Source organism: Chiloscyllium punctatum, chromosome 37 (genome assembly GCF_047496795.1).
Source record: "Chiloscyllium punctatum isolate Juve2018m chromosome 37, sChiPun1.3, whole genome shotgun sequence".
In the NCBI taxonomy this organism is placed as follows: domain Eukaryota; kingdom Metazoa; phylum Chordata; class Chondrichthyes; order Orectolobiformes; family Hemiscylliidae; genus Chiloscyllium; species Chiloscyllium punctatum.
Window position 1 is genome coordinate 56,874,630 of NC_092775.1, and position 23,558 is coordinate 56,898,187.

The window sequence follows — 23,558 nt, forward strand, 5'->3', positions numbered from 1 at the left end:
ACTTTGCTTGTTCATGGGATGTGGTCCTCATTGGCTGGGCCAGCATTTATTGCCCATCCCTAGTTGCCCTGCAGAAGGAGCTGGTGAGCTGTATTGTTGTATGAGTGCAATTCTGGGGGTGGGGGGGGGAGGGGTGAGGAGGGAGGGGGTGCTGTCAGTACTCCCATGGTGTCGTCAGGGAAGGAATTCCAGGATTTTGATCTAGCCACACTGACAGCACGGTGATATAGCTGCAAGTGGATTTGCAGAAATTTATTTCTGAGCGTGAGTGATTTACTGCAGTATCTCCAGGAGCACCGTGATTGACAGCAATGTACACAGAGAACAACAAAGACTCGTTTTGAGTTATAACAGATTACAGGGCTCTGGGTCACAGAGGAAGGCCGATTCGTTTGTGAACAGATCATAAAAGGTTAGTACGTAGCTACAGCAAGGAATTAGCAAAGCTCATAAAATGTTCTTGTTATCATTAAAGTATTTTGATAACATTAATGTTATCAAACACAAAAGGAGGCAAACTTAAAAGGAGGGATGATATTCTTCAGTTGCCAGGGTTGGAGGGTTTGAGCGATAGGGAGAGGCTGAATAGGCTGGGGCTGTTTTCCCTGGAGTGTCGGAGGCTGAGGGACAGGATATTCAGAGAGTTAGATAGGGTAGACAGAGAGTTTTTTCCTCGAATGGTGATGGCTCGCACAAGCAGACATAGCTTTAAATTGAAGGGTCATATATATGGGTCAGATATCAGAGGTAGTTTATTTACTCAGAGAGTGGTAAGGGTGTGCAACAGCCTGCCTACAACGGTAGCGGACTTGGTCGAAGGGCATTTAAATGGTTCATTGGATAAACATGTGGATGAAAATGGAATAGTGTAGGATAGATAGGCTTCAGATTAGTTTAACAGGTCAGTGCAACATCGAGAGCTGAAGGGCCTGTACTGCGCTGTAATATTCTATGCTCTATGTCCTGAATAGGCAAGGTCTTTTCCCTGAGGTGGGGGAGTCCAGAACTAGAGGGCATAGGTTTAGGGTGAAAGGGGAAAGATGTAAAAGGAACCTAAGGGGCAACTTTTTCACACAGAGGGTGGTACGGGTATGGAATGAGCTGCCAGAGGATGTGGTGGAGGCTGGTCCAATTGCAACATTTAAGAGGCATTTGGATGGGTATATGAATAGGAAGGGTTTGGAGGGATACGGGCTGGGTGCTGGCAGGTGGGACTAGATTGGGTTGGGATATCTGGTCGGCATGGACGGGTTGGACCGAAGGGTCTGTTTCCGTGCTGTACATCTCTATGACTTTATGACTCTAGTTCAACAGAACTCCAGAGAGATCATATTAATTATGCACTTGCATTTAGGGAGTACCAATCTCCTTATGTAAAGAAGGATGTAAATCCAAGGTTTACTAAACTAACACCTGGAGGTGAGTGTGGAGGAGTTGGGGGTTGCGCCTGGTCAATTAACAGGGGTCACAAATGGTTAGTAGGAGGATTAGGGGTACGTGAGTCAAGATTTTTCCCCTGGAGAATGATGGGTGTCTGGAATTCACCACCCAGTTTGGGCATGGAGGTGAAAAGCTTCAATCACATGGAAGAGGAACATGATCTGTATCCACATTTCTGGAACCTGCACAGACTAGGTCCTGGAAAGTAAGATTAAAATAGGCATCTCGTTTATTCAACTAGCACAGACATGATGGGCTAAATGGCTTCTAACCGTGCTGTAACTTCACTCTAGTGTTATGGGTTTATAGTAGAGACAACTGGATTGAAACACATTAGATCCTGAGGGGTCTTTACAAAGAAGACATGGAGACAGAGTTTCGTCCTATGGGAGAAACCAGTCCTGAGAATCATGTTTAAACAGAAGGGGATGATGCCTTTTTAAGACAGAGACGAGGTGAATTCTTGTTCCCGTGGAAAGTTGTGGGTCTTTGGAACCTGAAAAGGGGCTGGAAGTAGAGTTCTTAAATATTTTTAGGGCAGATGCAAATATATCAATGATAAACAAAGGAGGTGAAAGGTTATCGGGAGTAAGCAGAAATGTGAAATAATCAGATCGGCCGTGATCTTAACAGAGCAGGTTGAAGGGGCTGAATGGCCTACTGTTCTTAATTTGTATAATCAAATGCCTGTATATAAACAGTAACAGGGGTTAGTACTCAAGTACAGTCATCGAGTCATACAGCACAGAAACAGTGGGTGGGCACCACTCTAATCTCAGCACAGAAACAGACCCTTTGGTCCAATTAATCTATGCCAATCACGTTCCCCAAGTTAATCTAGTCTCACTTTCCTGCATTTGGCCCAATCCCTCTAAATGTTTCCTATTCATGTACCTGTCCAAATGTCTTCCAAATGCTCTACCAGCATCTATGACTTCCTGTTCATTCCACACACGAAACATGTGTGAAAATATTGCCCCTGGGTCCCTTTTAAATCTTTCTCCTCCCACCTTAAAAATATGCCCTCTAGCTTTCAACTCCCAACCCTCATAAAGGCAATTAATATTAAGCACATGCAGAGTCATTCACAGTGAATAAAAGGGACACAAAGGGTGCCGGGATCACACAGGGGATATCAGACCAGTAACTGCAAGGATTAATTTGAGATTTGACCAACATTTCCAGCCCCTAACTGTGATGTGTTTCATTCTTTCAGCAAAACCAGGGTCTTGTCCTCAGAAAAGTGTCGGAGTCCGTCTGTGTGGGGAAATGTGTATAGTCGACAGTGACTGCCCAGGGAATCAGAAATGCTGTGGGAATGGATGTGGCCATTCGTGCGTCACTCCCAAGAAAGGTACAGTACAACAGCGAGATACCCAGAGAATATCACTGTATTGATGGGATTGGGACTGAGAGTGGCAGTGAGATACAGTGAGAGTATATGGAACTGTCAGTGAGATAGTGAGGGTGACAAGAAGTTGGACAGGGAGAAATGTGGATTGACAAAGGGCATCTCTTGCCTTATGAATATGAAAACTACCACCTGCCTTGAGGAAACGAGACATCAACAGTTACCGATGTGGATGTCAGAGCGGATACCTGGCAACTTCAGATCGCCGCTTACTTCTCAAGACCTCCTGCTTCCCAGAGTCCACTGGAGGGCACTGACTGCACGCACCCCATACCCACCAAAGGTGGAGTCACACCTGTGCCAGTATGGCACAGCTCTGACCCACATACATGACGCACTACAGTGCCCCTGTATGATTGTGGGGCACACCAACTCCTTGCTACAAGAACATTTTCCACACCGTACCAAGTACCCAGCATCGTAAGGCTGCTCACTTACTCTCTTCGTACTCACTCTCTTTAATGCCCAAAGCTTTTTGCAGTCTGCCCTCCTCAGGCAGAGATACCAGGCTCACTGTACTTCTATACAGCCTTGTCATTTATTACAGACACAAAGCCAGTTCATCATCCTCAGTCAAGGTAAGGGAGATAGCTTTCAGACTGAGGGTCCTGCACAGTAAGCCAAGGGCAGCCTCTGATACGAGTGCAGAGGACGTTTTTTTTTAGACGCAGTCAGTCAGAGTCAGGGTGGTCTCCACACAAGGGGTGAGAGTCTAGTGCCAGGCAGCTCACTGGCTGAAGTAGCTCTTCCTGCCCCATTTGGGGACTGTTGAGTGAACGGGAGGTATTAAGAGAGATGGAAGTGGCTGACAGATCTGAAAGTGTGGATGCAGCTGGAGGAGATGGACTGAGATGTTCTTGGCGAGTGAGTAGGCCATGTAGCATTGGCATTGTGGGACAGTGGAGAGGGTGAGAGGGAGGGGCTACATGCATCAAAAGGAGGGGGAGAGCATGAGTGTTGATGGGAGGAAGATATGATAGACCAGCCTCTCCCTATCTACTTTACCCAATTCGCTCATGATTTTGGAAACCTCGGTCAGATCTCCTCTCAGCATTCTTCTCTCCGAGGAGATCAGTCCCAACTTCTCCAATTTATCCTCATCACTGAAGTTTCTCATCCCTCCAGCAGCCATCCCAGTAAATCCCTTCTGCACTCTCTTCAAAGCATTCCCAACTTTGCTATAATGTGGTGCCCACAACTGCACACAATATTCCAGCTGAGGTCTGACAGGAATCTTGTACAAGTTCAACATTAGATAGATTACTTGCAGTGTGGAAACAGGCCTTTCAGCCCAACAAGTCCCACCGACCCACCCAGACCCATTCCCCTATATTCACCCCTTCACCTAACACTACGGGCAATTTAGCATGGCCGATTCACCTAACCTGCACATTTTCTTCTGGAATGTGGGAGGAAACCGGACCACCCAGAGGAAACCCACGCAGACACGGGGAGAACGTGCAAACTCCACACAGTCAGTTGCCTGAGGCAGGAATTGAACCCGGGTCTCTGGCGCTGTGAGGCAGCAGTGCTAACCACTGTGCCGCCATGCCGCCCTTCCTTGCTCTTGCACTCCTTTTAGCATTCTGCTCACTCTGTCCTGCTCACTTCCAAGTTTAGTGTCATCTGCAAGCTCTGTAATTTACCTTGCACCCCAAAATCCAGATCACCAAATGAACATCAGGAAAAGAAAGCATCCCAATACTGAACCTTAGGAAAGTCCACTACAAACCTTCCTCCAATCTTAAAACTATTCATTGACCATCTGATTCTAAAGTCATACCGGACTCAAAATGTTTGTTTCTGCTTTCCCTCTACAGCTGCTGCCTGACTTACTGAGTTTCTACAACATTCTATATTTGTTTAATTGATTATTACTCTCTGTTTCCTATCGCTCATCCAATTTTGTATCCACATTGCTACTATCCCTTTTCTACCTTTCCTCATAAGACTATTGTATACCACAGTATCATTGCCTTCTGGAAGTCCATGTATACCACATCAATAGTGTTACCCTTATTGAACCTTTCTGTTACTTCTTCAAAAAATCTCTAGCAAATTAGTTAAACATGAATTTCCCCTTTAGAAATCCGTGCTGATTTAACATGGCCAATCCAACTAACCATCTTTGCACTGTGGGAGGAAACCAGACCACGTAGAGGAAACCCACACAGACATGGGGAGAATGTGCACACTCCACACAGACAGCCCAAGGCTGGAATTGAACCTGGATCCCTGGCACTGTGAGGCAGCAATACTAACCACTGAGCCATCATGCTGCTGTGCATAATTATTTGTAGAAGGTTCCTCACCATTGAAGTTAAAGTGATCAGCCTGCAACTGCTGGGATTATCCTTACAAATTTAACTGACAAAGACCATACATCCTCCAGTCTCCTAGCACTTCCCAGGAATCCAGGGAAGACTGAAATATTATAACTAGTGCCTCTGCGCTTTCTACCCTCCCTTCCTTCAAACTCCCCGGACACATCCCATCTGGTCCAGATGTCTTATCAATCTATGCCAGATTTCTTCCGATTAATTTTGAATCCTTCTGGTGAAAGAGTGTCCTCCTCTGTCAGGCAGCATCTTCAATTTTTGGAAAGACAGATGCAAAATATTCATTTAACCCATTGGACACACCTCTTCCTCCATGTGTAAATCCTCTGATTGGCCCCATTCCTTCTATAAGCACCCTCTTCAAGTCCTGGAGCTCTACAGCTTGGAAATAAACCCTTCAGTCCAACACGTCCACGCTGACCATGTAACTTAAATTAATCCAGACCCCATTTGCCAACAGTTGGCCCATTTCCCTGTAAACCTTCCTTCTCATGTACCCATCCAGATGCCTTTTAATTGCTGTCATTGTACCAGCCTCCACCACTTCCTCTAACAGCTCATTCCATACACGCACCACCCTCTGTGTGAAAAGGTTGTCCCTTAGGTCCCTTTTAAATTTTTCCCTCTCACCTTAAACTATTCCTTCTTATTTTGGACTGCCTTTTCTTAGGGAATAGACCTTGGCTATTCATCCTATCCATGCTCCTCATGATTTTATAAGCATCTATGAGGTCACCTTTCAGCCTCTGAGACTCCAGAGAAAATAGTCCCAGCCTATTCAGTCTGTCCTTATAGATCAATGATTTGGAGGAGCTGGTGTTTGACTTTGGTATTCACATAACACCAGGTTATAGTCCAACAGGTTTATTTGGAAACAATAGCTTTTGGAGTGCTGCTCCTTCATCAGGTGTAGGTGAAGCAGGGCCATAAGTCACTGAACTTATAGCAAAAGATTACATGCAACTGAAATGATATATTGAACAAACTTAGATTGCTAAGTCCTTCATCTTTTAGAATGGGTTTGCTGGTTTTGGTTCTTTCACATGCACACACATATTACCCCCACACTCACACCCACGCATGCACCCTCTCGCAGGCTTATACTCTGGTCACACTCACGTAAACATTCTACCAAGCTTACACACACACACAAACACACACTTTCACATGTGCACTCACACTTACACACACACACTCACATGCACACACTTAATCTATCTCTCACTCCTGCACACTCATACACATGTAAGTCTATGGGGTGCATTTGTATTTGCAGAATTGTAGTTGCAGATACATTTGCTCAAAAAAACGCGCAGCCTGCAGGCAGCTAGTGCAGGCAGTTAGTGCAGGCAGTCAGTGCAGGCAGTTAGTGCAGGCAGTCAGTGCAGGCAGTCAGTGCAGGCAGTTAGTGCAGGCAGCAAGTGCAGGCAGCAAGTGCAGGCAGTTAGTGCAGGCAGTTAGTGCAGGCAGCAAGTGCAGGCAGTTAGTGCAGGCAGTTAGTGCAGGCAGCAAGTGCAGGCAGTTAGTGCAGGCAGTTAATTCATGTAATATTTTGTAAATTCCACTGTGGAAATAGAACCAGTCTGACTCAAGATTGGGATACAGACAGACTCTGACCTCACACATTTAAGGCATTGTCTGAGCTGAGATGTCACCTTTTGTTATAAAATCTTAAGTTGTCTTGAGAATGTGACTTAAAAGAAGTTCTGAGATTTACATATCAAAGAACCGAAACCAGCAAACCCATTCTAAAAGATTACACAACACCAGGTAATAGTCCAACAGGTTTAATTGGAAGCACTAGCTTTCGGAGTGACACTCCTTCATCAGGTGGCTCATCAACCACCTTCATCAACCACCTGATGAAGGAGCGACGCTCCGAAAGCTAGTGCTTCCAAATAAACCCGTTGGACTATAACCTGGTGTTGTGTGATTTTTAACTTTGTACACCCCAATCCAACACCAGCATCTCCAAATCATTCTAAAAGATGAAAGATTTAAAAATCTAGGTTTGTTCAATATATCATTTCGGCTGCATGACACTGTAATATTTTGCTATAAATTCTGTGTCTTATGGTCCTGCTCCACAGTTACTTGATGAAGGAGCAGCACTCCGAAAGCTAATGCTTCCAAATAAACCCGTTGGACAATAACCTGGTGTTCTGTGATTTTTAAATTTGTCCTATTGCTGAAACCCTCCAACTCTGACAACATCCTTGTAAATCTTTTCTGAACCCCTGCAAGTTTCACAACATCATTCCTATACCCCGGGGACCAGAATTGAACACAGTATTCCAAAAGTGGCCTCACCAATGTCCTGGATAGCTGCAACATGACCTTTCAACTCTTGCTGTGTACATACCAACAGAAACCAGTGGGATTCCCCTTTATGTTAGCTTGTGTTGTGACCTCAGATAAGATCACTGCATCATGTAATTAGTAGAGACCAAGAACTTTTATTATTAAAATAGGAGAAGTGTGAGATCCAGGGAAGTTACAAAGAGAATAAAGCCACAAGAGTCCATGGTTTGAACACAACAATATTTTATAAGTTAGAACAGTAATATAATCCACAGTACATATTCATCATCTTTCAAATACTCAGAATTAACTGGTAAAAAGTGAGCAATTGTGCTTCAACCTCCTACAGCGCACATCATATACAAGTATGATCAATCCTATGGGTTTCTCAGCAATTCCTTCTTTTGATGTTATGACACAATGTGTCATCAAATCTCATTGAACTTCACAAGGGAACGCAATTCTTTACTTTTGCTGATCTGGCCTTGAAGTTCTCTCAAGAGTTATTCTGTCATGGGCTGCCTCAATAACTGTTCCTATTCTGATCATACTCCTTTTCTGGATCCTATCTCCCCCAGATTTCGAATACTATGCTCCAGTACTCACTCACAGGTAGAACTCCTGCTTTCTGTTGACACCCAACTTCACCAAGCGAGAACTTCCCTCTGGGTATTTCCGGAGCTGTAATCTTGTTAAGTTGCATCAAGCAAATGCCATTTGTAGCTTTTCAACCACCCCTCCATTCTCTCAGTTGCAGTGAGGCAATAGGGAAAGGACTGGCACTGTGGTGATGTCTGGTCATTGATGAGAATGCTGTCTATTACCATGGGAATTCAATTCACAAACTGAGAATTAAAAGCTAGTCTAACAATGACCATGAAACGCTGTTGATTGCAAAAGCCATCTGGTTTACTAATATCCTTTAGGGAGGGAAATCTGTCATTCTTACCTGGTTTGGCCTACTTGTAGAGATGGCCATTTCTCAGACCAGAGACGAGTTGAAAATGGTGTTCTCCAGGGGTTAATGTTGGGACCCTAGCCTTCTCTGATTTATATAAAGGATTTGGAGTTGGGTGTTGAGGGTAACATCTCTAAATTAGCAGATGATAAAAGCGAGGGAGAGTAATGGGTGATGCTGACTGACTTCAGAGAGACATTAACAAGTTGTTCAAATGAGCAGGTATCCGGCAGATGAATTTCAACTTAGAGAAACGTGAAGTAACACATTTTGATAGAAGAAGCATAAGGATAAAATATAGGATCAATGGTAAAACTGTGAGGAGAATACAGGAGCAGAGGGACCTTAGGGTTCACGTGCATGATTCTCTGAAGGTGGCCAGACAAGTTGAAACTATTGTTAAGAGCCTTATAGGATCCTTGTGTTGAGAAACAGAGGCATAGAGCGTAAATTCACAGAAGTGGTGCTACACCTCTACAAATGATTGGTTAGACCGTATTTGGAGTATTGTATCCAGTCTGAGGCACCTTATTTAAGGAAGATTGTTTAGGCTCTTGAGAGAATGCAGAGGAGATTTATTAGAACGATACCAAGAGGGAGGGCTTTTAGATATAAGGAATGATTTGAGAAATTGGGCTTTTATTCCTTGAAGCAGAAAGGATTAAAAGGTGACCTTATTGAGGTTTTCAAAATTATGAACAATTTTGACATGGTGATGAAGGATATTCTGTTTGCATTAGTTGATAATGACAGTCAAGGGGGGGGGGGTCACAATTTCAAGATTTTCAGCAAGAGAGCTAGGAGAGAGGTGAAGAGAAACTTCTTTACTCAGAGAGTTGTTAGGATTTGGAACGCGGTGTTGGGGAGAGGGGTGGAGGAGGATTCCACAGGAGGTTTCAAAAGAGAGGTGGATATCTATTTGTGAGTGATGAATTTAGAGGGCTACGTTGTGATTGGGCTGGAGAGTGGGACTAGCTGGCTAGCTCTTTCAGCAGTGTGTACAGACATGGTGGATTAAATAGCCTCCTTCCGTACCATGAAATTCTACAATTCTGTATGACTCTTGAACTACAACAATGTGGTTGAACCTCAACCACCCTCTGACTCTAATCTTAACCTTGTCCAGCTAAACCTGCACCAGTTTTATTAAACCTGAGATCACCAAGTTACTGGCTAGTTAGTTATTCTTTTCTCCTGCCTCTATTTGTATCCAGCTCTGGTGGTCTGGTATATTGAAGGGAAGGCACTATATATGATTGTTCAAGTTTTACTATCCACTGGCAGGAATGGAAGCTTCCCCTTTCCCCTCCTGCCTTTGGGGCGATCTCAACGCGGATCGTGGTTGGTGACTATTCTTCCTGATGTCCAGAAATCAAACAACTAAACAGCCTACACCTGGATGGCCATTCTCAGGAGAATTTCATCACAAAAGACCCTCCTTCAGGCAACAGCGCCCCATTTGCTAATGGCTTCACTCAATTGTAATACATGTTAACACTTCACCACAAACCAGTGGTTGGGCTGAATCATCATCCACCAATATCATTTATTGTATCCGTTGCTCCCGATGTGGTCTCCTCTACATTGGGGAGACTGGGCGCCTCCTAGCAGAGCGCTTTAGGGAACATCTCCGAGACACCCGCACCAATCAACCAAACCGCCCTGTGGCCCAACATTTCAACTCCCCCTCCCACTCTGCCGAGGACATGGAGGTCCTGGGCCTCCTTCACCGCCGCTCCCTCACCACCAGACGCCTGGAGGAAGAACGCCTCATCTTCCGCCTCGGAACACTTCAACCCCAGGGCATCAATGTGGACTTCAACAGCTTCCTCATTTCCCCTTCCCCCACCTCATCCTAGTTTCAAACTTCCAGCTCAGTTACTGCCTCCTTGACTTGTCCGACCTGCCTATCTCCTTTTCCACCTATCCACTCCACCCTCTCCTCCTTGACCTATCACCTTCATCCCCTCCCCCACTCACCCATTGTACTCTATGCTACTCTCTCCCCACCCCCACCCTCCTCTAGCTTATCTCTCCATGCTTCAGGCTCACTGCCTTTATTCCTGATGAAGGGCTTTTGCCCGAAACGTTGATTTCGCTGCTCGTTGGATGCTGCCTGAACTGCTGTGCTCTTCCAGCACCACTAATCCAGTATTTGATTTTCAGCATCTGCAGTCATTGTTTTTACCTTCCATACAGTCAATGCCCTGTTCATTGAGCTGGCCTCACGCAGTTACCAGTTCACGCCCCCATACAACAAACTGACTCCTCCAGAGATCCAGAGGGGTCATGTACTCAGCTCCTGAATCTCCATATGCTATCCAACCAGGTACCACCATGATGGACCAAACCAAACCCCCTCAGATTCTATCAAGGAGATAGTCCAGACCCTTGCTTTTTATCTTCTTTAAAGGCAAGTGTAAGGGCCCATGGTCTTTCTGCAATTCAGTTGGTCACATCACTAGGCTTCAAGCAAAAGACGCTTTATTCTTATACCCCAGTTAAAACACAAAGAAAGAAATAATTGGAATGACTTCAACTCTATTGAAATATGTAACAAAATAATATATTTTTAACTACTACTCATCCACTGTTTCAATATAGCAGCATCGCATAATCACACCCTTGTCAAAGGCGTATTCAGCAAAACAGATTTGCTTCACTTGCAATCTCCTCCAGTCCTGGAGAAGGAACACCGACAGAATGAGTTTAGCAGCAGAGAGTGAGAGGTCAAACCTTTTGCTGCAGCAGCAGCAGAGAGGGAGATATATCTAGCAACTTCAATTCCAAAACCCCTCCACCCCGGCCCCCAACCAACTTCGCCAACTGAAGGCAAATCTAAAACCCTGGCTCTGTGTGAGCCTGACTCCACCCACTCCTGCCCCTTTTGTCTAATTTAAAACAAAAGAAACCCCAAAGCTATTTACCCTGCTTTTCCACGGAGCAGACCTCTCAGCACCAGATTTATAACATCCCTCTGTAAGAGAGCCAGGACATAACAAATCCCCCTTAAAGGGGCACATCGCGTTACATCACAGAGACTGGCTGACCAGCACCTGGAGGAAATCCACACAGACACGGGGGAGAAGGTACCAACTCCACACAGACAGTCGTCCTGGGACCCTGGTGCTGTGAGGCAGTAGTGCTAACCACTGAGCCACCATGCCACCCCAAAACAGAGATTACAGAGACAGTAACAGGGCTTGATATATTGAAAGCAATGGGGCTTAGTTTGGGATTAAATATTGTGATATATAAAGAGTGACAAGAATTGTTATTGACAGATTGAGGGAGTAACAGTCATTACTATTAAAGTATACAGAGAGTAACGTTATTATTCCTGAGGCATACTGTGAGTAACAGTGATTAGGTGACTAAAAATGATTGATATTGAGGTGCAAAGGGAATAACAGGAATTATTCTTGAGGGTCAGCTAGTACTAAATTACACAGAGAATAATAAGGATCAGCACTGAATACAACGGGTTGGTGCATGGGATGTTATATCTCACTGACTTGATTGAGTTTTTTGAAGAGGTGACAAAGAAGAGCAGTAGACATTGTCTATGTGGACTTCAGCAAAGCGCTCGACAAGCCTTCACATGGTAGACTGGTTAATAAGGTTGGATCACGTGGAATCCAGAGGGAGATAGCCAATTGGATACAAATTGGCTTGAAGGTAGGAGACAGAAGGTGGTGATGGAGGGAATAACAGGGGTCAGCACTTGATACAATGGGTACTAAAACAGGAATTGTGAGGGTTAATTTTATGTTTGAAACTGTCTCCAACCCGAACTGTGATGTGTTTAGCTTCCTCAGATAAGTTGGGTTACAATCCTTTTAAACCTACTGAAAAAGGACTCTGTGCAGATAACTGTATCGACGACACTGACTGTGAAGGGAAGAAGAAATGCTGCAAGAATAGATGTCGTCATTCGTGTAAATCTCCCAAGAAAGGTACAGTCCAGAGCAACACAGACTGAGATACAGTCATCGTTATAGAGACTGCTGTGACATACAGTGAGAATAACAATCTGACAGGGCACAGAATCACAATGACTTGCATTGGAATAGAATTAGTTTAACAGAGGTTTACAGCGACATTGAGATGAAGTAAGTTGAACAGTGAGAAGCAGTGGTATATACAGCAAGAGTGAGAATGACAAACAGTAGGTGACAACACACAGGAAGAGTAACAGTGGGATACAGTAAGGGTAACAATGAGAAACAGTGAGAGTGAGGGGACTAATGAGAACAATGAGATACACTAAAGTAAAATAAATTGACAGTAACAGTGAGAGGTGGTTTGATATGCTGACAGTGCTAATGACTGGCAGTGAGATAAAATAATAACTAACAGTGAGCTATGAGAATAACAATATTTACTAGTGAAACACAGTGAGAGAAAACCAAAAGAACTGCAGATGCTGTAAGTCAGAAACAAGAACGGAAATTGTTGGAAAAGTTCAGCAGGTCTGGCAGCGTCTGTGGAGAGAAATCAGAATTAACATTTTGGGTTGAGTGACCCTTCCTCAGAACTGATAGGAGCTAGGAAAATGTTGGTTTATCTGCAGAGGATCAGGTGGAGGGACAGGGGAGGGAGTAAATGTGAGGTGGGGATAGAGACTAAAGAGAGAGAACAGTTGGACAGTCAAAGGAGTGTGGGCTGAGAGGGTGAATATCTATTAATGGGGACTGTTAAGCAATGGATTGCGTGTAATAGCAGAATATATGATAGCAGTGAGGGAAACAATGACTAAGAGTGCATTACAATGAGGATTACAATGGCTAACGATGAGACAAAATGGAGTAACAACATGAACAATGATGTAATGATTGAGCAATTACTAACAGTGAGAGTAACAGTGAGGCAGAGAAAAAGTAACAATGATTTAGTGAGATGCTGCTGTTCAGTCAGAGCTGCTGTACACACCCCATCCAAAACTCACCCACTCTCAGACAAACACTGTACCCTATCCAAAACTCACCCACTCTCAGACAAACACTGTACCCTATCCAAAACTCACCCACTCTCAGACAAACACTGTACCCTATCCAAAACTCACCCACTCTCACACACACACTGTACCCCATACAAAACTCACCCACTCTCACACAATACTGTACCCTATCCAAAACCCACCCACCCTCACACACACTGTACCCCATCCATCTCCCCACACACCCTCACACACGCACTGTACCCCATCCAAAACCCACCCACTCTCACACACACACACTGTACACCATTCAAAACCCACCCACTGTCACACACACACACTGTGCCCCAGCCAAAACCCACCCACTCTCACACACACACACTGTACTGCATCCAAAAACCCACCCACCCTCACACACACACACTGTACTGCATCCAAAAGCCACCCACCCTCACACACACACTGTACCCTATTCAAAACCCACCCACCCTCACACACACTGTACCCCATCCAAAGCCCACCCACCCTCACACACATACTGTACCTCATCCAAAACCCACCCACCCTCACACACGCACACACTGTACCCCATCTAATACACACCCACTCTCACACACACACACGGTTCCCATCCATCTCCACACCCACCCTCACACACACTGTACCCCATCCAAAACCCACCCACCTTCACAGACACACTGTGCCCCATCCAAAACCCACCCACCCTCACACAAACACAAACTGTACACCATCCAAAACCAACCCACTTTCACACACACTGTACCCAATCCAAAACCCACCCAATCTCACACACACTGTAACCCATCCAAAACACACCCACACTCACACACACACTGTACCCCATCCAAAACCCACCCACCCTCAAACACACATTGTACCGCATCCAAAACTCACCCACCCTCACACGCACTGTACCCCATCCAAAACCCACTCATTATCACACACAGACACTGTGCCCCATCCAAAACCTACAAAATCTCACACTCACACTGTACCCCATCCAAAACGCACCCACCCTCACACACACACACTGTACCCCATCCAAATCCATCCACCCTCACACACATACTGTACCCCATCCAAATCCACCCACCCTCACACACACACTGTACCCCATCCAAAACCCACCCACCCTCACACACATGCACACACTGTACCCCATCCAACTCCATACATACGCACACACACAGAATAGCCAATCAAAAACCCACCCACTCTCACACACGCACACTGTACCCCATCCAAAACCCACGCAATCTCACACACACACTGTACCCCATCCAAAACATACCCACCCTCACACACATACTGTACCCCATCCAAGTCCCACCCACCCTCAAACACACACTGTACCCCATCCAAAACTCACCCACTCTCACATACACACTGTACCCGATCCAAAACCCACCCACCCTCAAACACACACTGTACCCCATCCAAAACCCACCCACTCTCACACACACACACTGTACCCCATCCAAAACTCACCCACTCTCACACACACACACTGTACCCCATCCAAAACTCACCCACTCTCACATACACACTGTACCCCATCCAAAACCCACCCACCCTCACACACACACTGTACCCCATCCAAAACTCACCCACTCTCACATACACACTGTACCCGATCCAAAACCCACCCACCCTCAAACACACACTGTACCCCATCCAAAACCCACCCACTCTCACACACACACACTGTACCCCATCCAAAACTCACCCACTCTCACACACACACACTGTACCCCATCCAAAACTCACCCACTCTCACACACACACACTGTACCCCATCCAAAACTCACCCACTCTCACATACACACTGTACCCCATCCAAAACCCACCCACCCTCTAACACACACTGTACCCCATCCAAAACCCACCCACTCTCACACACACACACTGTACCCCATCCAAAACCCACCCACTCTAACGCACACACACTGTACCCCATCCAAATCTCACACAATCTCACACACACACTGTACCCCATCCACACCCCACCCACCCTCACACACACTGTACCCCATCCAAGACCCACCCGCCCTCACACACACACACACACTGTACCCCATCCAAAACCCACCCACTCTCACACACACACACACACTCACACAGTACCCCATCCAACTCCACACACACACACTGTACCACATCCAAAACCCACCCACCCTCACACAAACACTGTATCCCATCCAAACCCCACCCACCCTCACACACACACTGTACCCCATCCAAACCCCACCCACCCTCACACACACACAGTAACACATACAAAACCGATCCACTCTCACACACACACTATACCCTATCCAAAACCCACCCACTCTCACACACACACACTGTACCCCATCCAAGACCCACCCGCCCTCACACACACACACACACTGTACCCCATCCAAGACCCACCCGCCCTCACACACACACACACACACACACACACACACTGTACCCCATCCAAAACCCACCCACTCTCACGCGCACACACTATACCCCATCCAAAACCCACCCACCCATCACACACACGTAGTACCCCATCCAAAACCCACCCACCCATCACACACACACAGTACCCCATCCAAAACCCACCCACCCTCACACACACACCCTGTACCCCATCCAAAACTCACCCACCCTCACACACACATGCACTATTCTCCTTTCAAAGCCCACCCACCCTCACACAAAAACTATACCCCATCCAAAACCCACCCACCCACGCACACACACTGTACCCCATCCAAAACACCCCCACCATCACACACACACACACACACACAGTACCCCATCCAAAACCCACCCACCCTCACACACACACACACACACACTGTACCCCATCCAACTCCACACCCACCCTCACTCACACACTGTACCCCATCCAACTCCACACCCACCCTCACTCACACACTGTACCCCATCCAAAACCCATCCACCCTCACACACACATACACTGTACCCCATCCAAAACCCACCCACTCTCACACACGCACACTGTACCCCATCCAAAACCCACACAATCTCACACACACACACTGTACCCCATCCAAAACATACCCACCCTCACACACACACTGTACCCCATCCAAGTCCCACCCACCGTCAAACACACACTGTACCCTATCCAAAGCCCACACACCCTCACACACACACTGTACCCCATCCAAAGCCCACACATCCTCACACACACACTGTACCCCATCCAAAACCCACCCACTCTAACGCACACACACTGTACCCCATCCAAATCTCACACAATCTCACACACACACTGTACCCCATCCAAAACCCACCCACCCTCACACACACACTGTACCCCATCCAAAACCCACCCACTCTCACACACACACACTGTACCCCATCCAAAACCCACCCACTCTAACGCACACACACTGTACCCCATCCAAATCTCACACAATCTCACACACACACTGTACCCCATCCACACCCCACCCACCCTCACACACACTGTACCCCATCCAAGACCCACCCGCCCTCACACACACACACTGTACCCCATCCAAAACCCACCCACTCTCACACACACACACTGTACCCCATCCAAGACCCACCCGCCCTCACACACACACACACACTGTACCCCATCCAAAACCCACCCACCCTCACACACACACACACACTCACACAGTACCCCATCCAACTCCACACACACACACTGTACCCCATCCAAAACCCACCCACCCTCACACACACACACACACTCACACAGTACCCCATCCAACTCCACACACACACACTGTACCACATCCAAAACCCACCCATCCTCACACAAACACTGTATGCCATCCAAACCCCACCCACCCTCACACACACACTGTACCCCATCCAAAACCCACCCACTCTCACACACACACACTGTACCCCATCCAAGACCCACCCGCCCTCACACACACACACACACACACACACTGTACCCCATCCAAAACCCACCCACCCATCACACACACACTGTACCCCATCCAAAACCCACCCACCCATCACACACACACTGTACCCCATCCAAAACCCACCCACCCATCACACACACGTAGTACCCCATCCAAAACCCACCCACCCATCACACACACACAGTACCCCATCCAAAACCCACCCACCCTCACACACACACCCTGTACCCCATCCAAAACTCACCCACCCTCACACACACATGCACTATTCTCCTTTCAAAGCCCACCCACCCTCACACAAAAACTATACCCCATCCAAAACCCACCCACCCTCGCACACACACTGTACCCCATCCAAAACACCCCCACCATCACACACACACACACACACACAGTACCCCATCCAAACCCCACCCACCCTCACACACACACACACACACACTGTACCCCATCCAACTCCACACCCACCCTCACTCACACACTGTACCCCATCCAAAACCCACCCACCCTCACACACACATACACTGTACCCCATCCAAAACCCACCCACCCTCACACACACACTGTACCCCATCCAACTCCACACCCACCCTCACTCACACACTGTACCCCATCCAAAACCCACCCACCCTCACACACACATACACTGTACCCCATCCAAAACCCACACAATCTCACACACACACACTGTACCCCATCCAAAACATACCCACCCTCACACACACACTGTACCCCATCCAAGTCCCACCCACCGTCAAACACACACTGTACCCTATCCAAAGCCCACACACCCTCACACACACACTGTACCCCATCCAAAACCCACCCACTCTAACGCACACACACTGTACCCCATCCAAATCTCACACAATCTCACACACACACTGTACCCCATCCAAAACTCACCCACCCTCACACACACTGTACCCCATCCAAAACCCACCCACTCTCACACACACACACTGTACCCCATCCAAGACCCACCCGCCCTCACACACACACACTCACACACTGTACCCCATCCAAAACCCACCCACCCTCACACACACATACACTGTACCCCATCCAAAGCCCACACATCCTCACACACACACTGTACCCCATCCAAAACCCACCCACTCTAACGCACACACACTGTACCCCATCCAAATCTCACACAATCTCACACACACACTGTACCCCATCCAAAACTCACCCACCCTCACACACACTGTACCCCATCCAAAACCCACCCACTCTCACACACACACACTGTACCCCATCCAAGACCCACCCGCCCTCACACACACACACACACACACTGTACCCCATCCAAAACCCACCCACTCTCACACACACTGTACCCCATCCAAAACCCACCCACTCTCACACACACACACTGTACCCCATCCAAAACCCACCCGCCCTCACACACACACACACTGTACCCCATCCAAAACCCACTCGCCCTCACACACACACACACTGTACCCCATCCAAAACCCACTCGCCCTCACACACACAGTACCCCATCCAAAACCCACCCACCCTCACACACACACAATCACACAGTACTCCATCCAACTCCACACACACACACACACACACACACACACACTGTACCCCATCCAAAACCCACTTACTCTTGCACACAATGTACCACATCCAAAACCCACCCACCCTCACACAAACACTGTACCCCATCCAAAACCCATCCACTCTCACACTGTACCCCATCAGAACCCACTCACCCTCACACAACACTGTACCCCATCCAAACCGCACCCACCCTCACACACACACTGTACCCCATCCAAAACCCACCCACTCTCTCACACACACACACTGTACCCCATCCAAAACTCACCCACCCTCACACACACACACTGTACCCCATCCAAAACCCACCCACCCTCACACACACTGTACCCCATCCAAAACCCACCCACTCTCACACACACACACACTGTACCACATCCAAGACCCACTCGCCCTCACACACACACACACAGTACCCCATCCAAAACCCACCCACCCTCACACACACACACACACAGTACCCCATCCAAAACCCACCCACCCTCACACACACACACACAGTACCCCATCCAAAACCCACCCACCCTCACACACACACACACACACTCACGCAGTACCCCATCCAACTCCACACACACACACACACAGTACCACATCCAAAACCCACCCACCCTCACACAAACACTGTACCCCATCCAAAACCCACCCACCCTCACACAAATACTGTACCCCATCCAAAACCCACCCACTCTCACACACACACACTGTACCCCATCCAAAACCCACCCACCCTCACACAAACACTGTACCCCATCCAAAACCCACCCACCCTCACACAAACACTGTACCCCATCCAAAACCCACCCACTCTCACACACACACACTGTACCCCATCCAAAACCCACCCACTGTCACACACACACACTGTACCCCATCCAAAACCCACCCACTCTCACACACACACACTGTACCCCATCCAAGACCCACCCGCCCTCACACACACACACACACACACACACTGTACCCCATCCAAAACCCACTCGCCCTCACACACACACACTGTACCCCATCCAAAACCCACCCACTCTCACACTCACACACACACACACTCACACAGTACCCCATCCAACTCCACACACACACACACACACACACACACAGTACCACATCCAAAACCCACTCGCCCTCACACACACACACTGTACCCCATCCAAGATCCACCCGCCCTCACACACACAGTACCCCATCCAAAACCCACTCGCCCTCACACACACACACACTGTACCCCATTCAAAACCCACTCGCCCTCACACACACACACAGTACCCCATCCAAAACCCACCCACCCTCACACACACACACACAGTACCCCATCCAACTCCACACACACACACCACTGTACCCCATCCAAAACCCACTCACTCTTGCACACACTGTACCACATCCAAAACCCACCCACCCTCACACAAACACTGTACCCCATCCAAAACCCACCCACCCTCACACACACTGTACCCCATCCAAAACCCACCCACTCTAACACACACTGTACCCCATCCAAAACCCACCCACTCTAACACACACTGTACCCCATCCAAAACCCACCCACTCTAACACACATACACACTGTACCCCATCCAAAACTCACCCACCCTCACACACACACACACTGTACCCCAACCAACTCCACACACAGACACACACACAGACACACAATCCCATCCAATCCCCGCCCCTCCGTTACACATGCACACACAATGCCCTATCCTGCTACCCACACCCTCTCTCTCTCATACACACACACCTCCCTCCTTTTCCCTCTCTCTCATATACACACACACATTGTTGATCTTTGTTGGACAGTTGTTCCCAGTTTGTCCCAGTTTCTCCTGCTGTCTGTCCATTTCCCATTCCTCACTTGGACGATTTCTTCAGTTTGATTCTGCAGCCCGTTGTGTGTCTTTCTTGTGACTTACTGCCTCTTCCATTTTTATTTTGCAGCAAAATCAACCATGTGGGTTTTCTAACTTCTCGATTCTATCATCCGATTTGTGGCTAGTTTTCTCTGTCAGATTCTCACACTATGAATGTAAATTCCCCCTCAATACCTTCGAATCTCACTCAATCCCCGGAGATGCTCCATGAGTCACATTGAATCCCTGCTTAGATCAGTTAGTTTCTCACTTACTTCAGTCAGGCCCACACTCAACCCTGTTAAGTTCTCAATGCTCCCCTGGGGGGGCCCACCCAATTCCCTTTGATTATCAACCAATCCTATTTGACTCCTAATCGATCTTGTTTGATTCTCACCCACTTCTGTGTGATTTCCGCCCGACTCTTTCAAACCTGCACTCAATCCTGTTTGATTCCCAATCCATCCTGATTGAATGTCACCCGATTTTGTCAGATTCCCATTCAACGATCACTGAATCTGGTGATCTGCCTATTCAGAATGACCCCACATTGATGCCATCAATTCTGTTGAAACCATCTATTCTCGTTGGGATTGGATTCGCCTGCTGGTTGGATCCACGTTGAAGATCTGTGTGAGCTACTCTGAATTCCTGTGTGGATTCCAATGGAAGGTTTCTACACGACTGCTCGAGTAGCACTGAACCTCTGCCAGATCTCTGTTTGAGCCACGCTGGAGTCAGTTTGGAGCCCAGTCGGGCCAGGTTGGATTGTGTTTGAGTGTAATAGGAAACTGACTGGAGGTAGATAAAAACCCTTTCCCTGTCAACTCTTCAAAATCGACCAAGTTTAATTCCTCCTCGGACATTGTTTATGTGCCAGAGCACAGAAAGTTGTAAATTTATCACTGCAAAAAATAAATCAATTCCACTAAACTCCTGCTTATGACTGGTGTCCATGTGAAAGGTGCTGCTGAAGGCATTTGATTCCAGCTGTGAGAGGGTCAGGCTGTTGGGGAGATGATTAGGAACACTCAGCAGAGGGTGAGATGAAATCACAAACCCTCTAAATCTCATGAATAACCTGGTGTAAGCAGTGTGTGGATGGAGGGATACAGGGTGTGGATAGAGGGATGCAGGGTGTGGATAGAGGGATACAGGGTGTAGATGGAGGGATACAGTGTGTGGATGGAGGGATACAGGGTGTGGATGGAGGGATACAGGGTGTAGATGGAGGGATACAGGGTATGGATGGAGGGATACAGGGTGTGGATGGAGAGATACAGGGTGTGGATGGAGGGATACAGGGTGTGGATGGAGGGATACAGTGTGTGGATGGAGGGATACAGGGTGTGGATGGAGGGATACAGTGTGTGGATGGACGGATACATGGTGTGGATGGAGGGATACAGGATGTGGATGGAGGGATACAGGGTGTGGATGGAGGGATACAGTGTGTGGATAGAGGGATACAGGGTGTGGATAGAGGGATACAGGGTGTAGATGGAGGGATACAGGGTGTGGATGGAGGGATACAGGGTACGGATAGAGGGATACAGGGTGTGGATAGAGGGATACAAGGTGTGGATGGAGGGATACAGGGTGTGGATGGAGGGATACAGGGTGTGGATGGAGGGATACAGGGTGTGGATGGAGGGATACTGTGTGTGGATGGAGGGATACAGTGTGTGGATAGAGGGATACAGGGTGTGGATAGAGGGATACAGGGTGTAGATGAAGGGATACAGGGTGTGGATGGAGGGATACAGGGTGTGGATGGAGGGATACAGGGTGTGGATGGAGGGATACATGGTGTAGATGAAGGGATACAGGGTGTGGATAGAGGGATACAGTGTGTGGATAGAGGGATACAGTGTGTAGATGAAGGGATACAGGGTGTGGATGGAGGGATACAGGGTGGGGATGGAGGGATACAGGGTGTGGATGGAGGGATACAGGGTGTGGATGGAGAGATACAGGGTGTGGATAGAGGAATACAGGGTGCAGATGAAGGGATACAGGGTGTGGATGGAGGGATACAGGGTGTGGATGGAGGGATGCAGGGTGTGGATGGAGCGATACAGTGTGTGGATGGAGGGATACAGGGTGTGGATGGAGGGATACAGGGTGTGGATGGAGGGATACAGGGTGTGGATGGAGGGATACAGTGTGTGGATGGAGGGATACAGGGTGTGGATGGAGGGATACAGTGTGTGGATGGAGGGATACATGGTGTGGATGGAGGGATACAGGATGTGGATGGAGGGATACAGGGTGTGGATGGAGGGATACAGTGTGTGGATAGAGGGATACAGGGTGTGGATAGAGGGATACAGGGTGTAGATGGAGGGATACAGGGTGTGGATGGAGGGATACAGGGTATGGATAGAGGGATACAGGGTGTGGATAGAGGGATACAAGGTGTGGATGGAGGGATACAGGGTGTGGATGGAGGGATACAGGGTGTGGATGGAGGGATACTGTGTGTGGATGGAGGGATACAGTGTGTGGATAGAGGGATACAGGGTGTGGATAGAGGGATACAGGGTGTAGATGAAGGGATACAGGGTGTGGATGGAGGGATACAGGGTGTGGATGGAGGGATACAGGGTGTGGATGGAGGGATACATGGTGTAGATGAAGGGATACAGGGTGTGGATAGAGGGATACAGTGTGTGGATAGAGGGATACAGTGTGTAGATGAAGGGATACAGGGTGTGGATGGAGGGATACAGGGTGGGGATGGAGGGATACAGGGTGTGGATGGAGGGATACAGGGTGTGGATGGAGAGATACAGGGTGTGGATAGAGGA

At 47.9% G+C, this 23,558-nt stretch overlaps 1 protein-coding gene across 1 annotated transcript in view; it reads left to right on the top strand.

Moving 5' to 3' along the window:
* Positions 1–23,558, top strand: part of LOC140463200 (uncharacterized) — a 64,000-nt gene that overhangs the window by 16,090 nt on the left and 24,352 nt on the right. The window contains exons 4-5 of the mRNA XM_072556992.1: positions 2,657–2,794; positions 12,259–12,405. Of these exons, the coding sequence (XP_072413093.1) occupies positions 2,657–2,794; positions 12,259–12,405 (285 nt within the window). The remainder of the gene's footprint in view (positions 1–2,656; positions 2,795–12,258; positions 12,406–23,558) is intronic.